Genomic DNA, 6,867 nt, shown 5'->3' on the forward strand with positions numbered 1-6,867 from the left:
TTAATCAGCAAAACTGCAGAAATTAATATCTGAAAGTACGGTGTGGTTTATACACATTGTTTATTTTGTTTCCACAAATGAGACCTCAGCTGTTGGAACTTGGCAACTTGAACAGAGAACTGAGTGTCATTCTGTAGGCTGCAACTTCTACCAGAACTGGGGGTGGGGGGGGAGTTTACTCTGGCACATACTTAATGGCAAAAAAACTCAACCTCTGAGAATTATGGCTAGGTTAAGTATAAGGCAACTAAAGATCAGAATAAACAACTACAGTACTATATGTCCATTTGTGAGTGCATTCAAAAATGGGACTGCTGAACCAATATGTGGTGATATGTCACTCTGTTCAATGTGCCCAAGGGCAGCCACATGGAAGCTAAATCTGTGCTGTTTACAAGCTTGCCTACTGCTGCTCTTTTCTTCATCAGCTGAAAAGTCTATAGACAATTTTCCATTCAGTAAATCACCATCAGCCACTGCAAAACAACAAACAAATAAAAACTCCCCAGCATGGGGAAGAGAAATGAAAGGTGTTAGGTTAAGAGGAGCTAATCATATTGTATGCAGCTGTGTGTGTGTGTGTATATATATACTACAGCTATCTTTCTGAATGCATGCCCTTGGTATTAATGGGTAATACCCATTCCAGAACTAAACTATACATACGGTATGCCCTGGATAACAAATCCATAATCCATTGGGAAGATACATACATTTGCTATTTCCATGAAATTCGTCCTTGTGGAATGAAGATGGTCAGGTTGGGTCATCAATATCTTTTAGTGCCAGGTTAGTAAACAAGTTCATTGGATGTGACTGATGGACCAACTCAAAGCTTTGACTGATTTTCTTTCAGCCCTAGAAGGTCATCCAGATCAGGGAATAGATTTCACAAAAAAAATAGTACTATACTTTATTGTGAAAGGCTATGGTAACAAAACTTTGCAAGTGATTCTATTTTCCTTCCTTTCCTCTTATACCCTAGGACAGTGATGGCTAACCTTTTTTTCCTTGGGTGCCAAAAGCGTGTGTGCGCTATTGCGCGCACGTGCATACCCACACCTATAATGCAATGTCCCTCCCACATGCCCTGCCTCCCTGCACATGCAAGCATGATCCCCCCGTGCATGCGCACGTGACCCCCCCTGCTCCCCTCCCCCTGCGCATGTGCGCACGGTCCTCCCTTTTGGCCTCATATCCCAAAACAGTGCTGGGGGGGGGGAACCTCGCCTCCCAAAATGGCTGGGAGGGGGAAAAAGCCTCACCTCCCAAAACAGGGCTGGGAGGGGAATCTCCAGAGATCTGGGAAGGCACGGGCAGCAGAAAGTGAGGAGAAAGGTAGCCCCCCTCCTCCCTTCATGCATGCATGCACATCTCCTGCTTGCAGGGTAGAGACCCAAAAATCAGCTGGCCGTTGGGAAGCATGCGTGGTGGAGCTGAGCTGGGTGATGGCTTGCGTGCCCGCAGTGCCATAGATTTGCCCTCATGGCCCTAGGAGTTTAGGAGGATAGCCAGCCTAAATCTAACACTTGTCTAATACTTGTCTCTGTGCTTTGGACCCAAAGCAAGCTTATGCAATTGTTTAATGGATTCTATATAGTTTTTCCAAGGTCATCTCCATGGCTTCCCACATTCTCATGTATAAGCTTCAGATGCCTTCTGGCCTCACATCTAACTATTTAAAGCAGGTGTCTCCAACCTTGGCAACTTTAAGACTTGTGGACTTCAACTCCCAGAATTCATCAGCCAGCAAAGTTGTCTGATGAATTCTGGAAGTTGAAGTCCACAAGTCTTAAAGTTGCCAAGATTGGAGACCCCTGATTTAAAGAACACTTAGTGCTTAATACACAATCAACAGTTTATACACAGTTACATTATATAGTGAAAGCTCTATATAATATAATTAAGTATAAATCCATTCAACATATAAGTATGTCATTAGATTGCTTGAAAGTAGCGCCTGTAGGACTTTTGTCAAATAGGGGATCATCCTCAGTATGTGAAACATTGGTGCGAGCTTCAATATTCTAAGTTGAGTTTTTGCAATAGCCAAGTAAACATGGATTTCAACACTGAATGCTGAATTAATAGATGCAGCCAAAAAAATACTCCTCTTTAGAGGAGTTACCTTCCTTAAATAAGTACTTAAGCCAATGCATCCTCCATACAAACCTCCATACAAATGTTAAAATGAGAAGAGCCTGTAGTACAGTGGACTAAAGCACTGTTATTAACATCTGCTGGCTTGCAATTACTGCAAGTTCAAATCTCACCAGGCTCAAGGTTGACTCAGCCTTCCATCCTTTCAAAGGTAGGTGAAATGAGGACCCAGATTGTGGGGGCAATAAGTATGAAGGCTATTGCTTTAACGCATTGTAAGCCGCCCTGAGTCTCCGGAGAAGGGCGGCATATAAATTAAAGCAAAATAATAATAATAATAATAATAATAATAATAATAATAATAATAAAAATAATAAAAATAATAATAATAATAATAAAAAAAAACGCCCATTTGTTTGGGCAAACGGCATTTCAAAATTACTCTTGCCGAAATATTTCTGTAGTCCTGATCATTTTTAGTGGCATTTTTTTCCAATTAAATCCAGATGCCACCAGTCCACGCAGCCTTATGTCTATGGAAGATGCCCAAGTCATTAGTCAATCTCTCCAGGGTTGTAGCACAACACTGCTAGTGGCTCCCAACAATACAGAGTCAGCGGTTTCAGTCTGCCAACAAGCCGAGTGTTCATTTCTTCAGAGTGTGAAACAGATCATTGTGTGGCCAAAATGCCAGCTAGAAGGTTCAATTCTTCATGTAAATCCACTTATAAACATAACCGTTCTTTGCTATTTACTTGGTAAATGGTTCTTATTCATAAGAATGCATAATGTTCCACCTGCCTGTATCTGACCTTATGGTCAATTTTCTGGGGAAATCTGATTTGGAGGAGCTGAATTATGGTGGACCTTTTTTTTGGGGGGGGGTGAGCTTTATTTTTAACAGGTGACAGTTGCAGATCTTTCTCTTAAACAAATGGTCCTAGCAACGCTTAGCCTCATGAGCTTAGGAAACCAAAGCTAGATAGCATGATGAGATAAAGGCATTGCCTGTATAATCTTATATTAGAATGAAACAATTTTTGAAATGTGATGAGACCTTTTGATATAGTACTGTATAACTGAATAGTAAATATAGGAAAAATAATAGCTCACAAGACTCTTGCACTAGAATAATTTGCATATGCACTTTTTTCCAGAGATCATTTAAATGTTTTAAAACTCCTTCCTCCTATTCTCCCAAATTTGTAAACTAACGAATGTGATGTGGAAGTGACCAGAATGCTGAATTTGGATGTAATTGTCAAATGCCCATTCAATTAGAGAATCCATTCAATGTTCCTGACCCTGGCCTAATCTACATAAGACACCAATTGGTCTGCCATTTACCAATATTCCCATGTTACAGAACAAATGGAGATTCCTATAAATAGGGTTAGAACTTTCCATGAATTATCTTGTCTGATACAATATTTGTTAAGATGTTGTATCACTCACTAACTGTGGTTGATCTCAAAAAGCTAAGTAGAATCCGACCTAGAGACCATCAGAATGTACCAGGCTTTAAGAGTAGATCTCAACTCAAAAGACACTTTATTCATTTTTTTAAAAAAAAAAACCTTGTGCTCAAATGTTTCAAAATGTCCTCCATAGCTGACATCCAGTATATGAGTTCCATTATTTTCTATGATTGAGCTGAAAATAGGCATGTACAAATGTGCAGCTCTGCAAATTCTTTCTTCTGTTTTTCATTAGGGAACTGATGCCAAGAACTCTTGATGGCCAGATCACCATGGAGAAGACGCCCAGCTACTTTGTCACTAAGGAAGCACCAGCTCGCATCTCCTCTATGTCAAAGGACACCAAGCTCATTGTGGTGGTGAGAGACCCGGTCACCCGAGCCATTTCTGACTACACACAAACCCTTTCCAAGAAGCCAGACATCCCATCCTTTGAGAGCCTGACCTTCAAAAACAGGACTACGGGCCTGATTGATACCTCCTGGAGTGCCATCCAGATTGGCATTTATGCCAAGCATCTAGAAAATTGGCTCCTGTACTTCCCGCTTGGGCAAATTCTTTTTGTCAGTGGGGAGAGACTGATCAGTGATCCAGCAGGCGAGTTGGGCCGCGTCCAGGACTTTCTGGGCCTCAAGAGGATCATCACAGATAAACATTTCTACTTCAACAAAACCAAGGGGTTCCCATGCCTGAAAAAGGCTGAAGGCAGCAGCAAGCCCCACTGCCTGGGCAAGACAAAAGGACGGACCCACCCTGACATTGATCAGAAAGTAGTACAAAGGCTGCGAGAATTCTATCGGCCATTCAACATGAAGTTCTACCAGATGACGGGCCATGACTTTGGTTGGGATTAAGGTTGAAAAAAATAGTAATTTAATCATATTAAAAGGAAAAATATATTTTTGTACATATCAATAGAGATGGAAATCTAATATTTGTGCTAAAGTCTAGTGATTCCAATTAATATTTTTGTTTTAATGCAAACATATATTTACTTGTTTTGTTATTCAAGATTTATGATATCCAGTTCCACAAATCCAGAAGACTGCCACTTAATTTATGGATAGGACTGTTGACTATGAGACCTCACAGAGACAGAGATGTTTATTTTCAATATGTTATTTTTGGAGTTTTTATAAAATAATTTGGTGCCTCAGTCTGTGGATTCTAGTATCAGTGCCCAGATGGTTTTTTTTTTAAAGCAGCTTTAGTTGGTCATGTTGGTAACCAAATAATCAGGATTGAAAGACATTTTTCTAATTTGATCTATTCTACTTGGTCAATTCATATAAGTTAGATTTAAACTTCTACATTGCTAAAGTGGCTGAAAAGAAGTTTTCAGTGAGTTTCAGGGTAAAAAAAAGTCACTAAACATTTCAAGACTTCATACACATTACAAAATTATTATGCACTTGATCCTCATGTGACTTAATAAGGACATTAGGACAGCAGCCTCTGTCTGGCAAGAAACCAGATTTTATTCAAAGCTGCGAGGAACAGAAGATAACATTTTAGCTTTGCTGAAACATTCGAACTTTTCTGTTTGTATGACTAAAGCTAATATAGACCCTTGAGATCGGGTCATTAGGCATTTACTGAAGAGTGATGTGAGGCCTTGTCCAAACATGTGACCCCCAAATCTAGATGTTTTCTCAAAGAAGATCCAATATCCAAACTAATTAAGATAAAATATCTTCATTATAGTTTGAAAGGCATTTCAAAGCCTTATTCATCCACCCCCGACTCACCCACCTGTTGTCTCCATAAAGCCTTATATTGGCTCAGATTTCCCTGCCCACAGTCCAGTGACAGATGAGTTGAGTTGATGAGTCAACAGTAGGAAAAAAGAAAGCCAAGTCATTTTCCCTGTCATCTCTCCCACTTAAACTCAAGAGGTCATTGGGTCATCAGTCACTACCTCCAACCAACCAGGATGGCTTTCTCTCTCAGCTCAGAATGTCCAACTCTCCTCTTTTTCTGAAATTGTGCCATAAAACATTTGAGTAAATATTTTATAGCTACTCCAACAAAGAAGGGAAAATATTTTGTTGTATCTCCAACTTTTATGTCTTAGATGTTTCTGAGCTCATCATTCATTCCAACAGCTACTGGAACAGCTTTGTGCCTGTGACTCTAAAAGACAAAACACTTACAGCAGCAAGATGGACGCAACCTGTATTATGTTGGATTTTTTGAGCTGAAACTTCCAGGTTTCCTAAAATGTATGCCACACTGCAACCATTCTAAGCACTAGGAACCACAACACTGTTTAATTTATGGTTCATCCCCCAGTTCCCCTATCCCACCCACCCCCAAAAAAACACCCCATGGAGCAATGAAATTATTCTCAATTAAAATTTATGTCATAAATTTTAAATTTTATTTATTTAAATTTTAAATAAATAATAACATGAGTTTGCAATTGGTCTGGAACTTCTATACCAAATCCTAGACAATTGTTTGCTGACATGACAATCTACAGTAATTACAGATCTAGAATAATTAATTGTCTCATTGTCTCTGTGAATATTTGTACCATTGTACCTTTCCACATAAAATGATGCATCTTTTGATATTTCTGTCAGGTTCATAGTTACACTTGTAAAGCCAAACAAGAAGTGACAGTGGCTGATACATGTCTTATTCCATTTCTATCACTTTACTGCTAAAGTAAAAGCTGAAGAAACACTCTAAATATTCCCAACTCCAACATCTTATTTCTCACCAGTCTATTGCTCCAGGCTGATTTCTTTCACCTCATAGTTGAAACTGGAAAGGCTTAAAAGTTGATGGAAAGAACTTGTAGCAAAGTAAAGTGCAGATTAGACTATTTGTTTATTTGATTATTAAAGTAACACGTACCACATTCTGAAAGCAAAACTCCACTTCATCTACCTTAGCCTTAATTTTTCAAGTGTGTCTCACTTTTGTTAAAAACTCAAAGTGGCGTGTATCAGGTGAGCATGTGTCGCTCTCATGCTTGCATAACATATCCCAGCAAAACAATTTAGTGTCATGATGAAATACTATATGAGTCAAAAATTATATCTTACAGCAAATGAATGCCTGTTGTCCTTTCAGAGTCTGGAGCAAAGCAGTTTTGTAATATCTGAATAAAACTTGTGAGTTATTTTCTATTTTTAATTTCCTGGAATTTGGGTGAAGATTTCCAGATGAAACTTTTTTTTGTCTTGGAGCAGTGTTTGCATCTCTGTAAATGACATCGAACTGAAATGTTCTAACATGGAAGATATATTTTATAAAGTTGTGATGTTCAGCTCTTGGAGCA

At 39.1% G+C, this 6,867-nt stretch overlaps 1 protein-coding gene across 1 annotated transcript in view; it reads left to right on the forward strand.

Moving 5' to 3' along the window:
- The window catches only part of LOC139310384 (heparan sulfate glucosamine 3-O-sulfotransferase 3A1-like), an 88,529-nt gene extending 84,097 nt beyond the window's left edge, over positions 1 to 4,432 (forward strand). Inside the window, exon 2 of the mRNA XM_070934543.1 lies at positions 3,814 to 4,432. Coding sequence (XP_070790644.1) covers positions 3,814 to 4,432 — 619 coding nt within the window. The remainder of the gene's footprint in view (positions 1 to 3,813) is intronic.
- The last annotated feature ends 2,435 nt before the right edge of the window (positions 4,433 to 6,867 follow it).

Source organism: Pituophis catenifer, unplaced genomic scaffold (genome assembly GCF_029215685.1).
Source record: "Pituophis catenifer annectens isolate HBS135680 unplaced genomic scaffold, rPitCat1.0.hap2 SCAF_2, whole genome shotgun sequence".
Lineage (NCBI taxonomy): Eukaryota > Metazoa > Chordata > Lepidosauria > Squamata > Colubridae > Pituophis > Pituophis catenifer.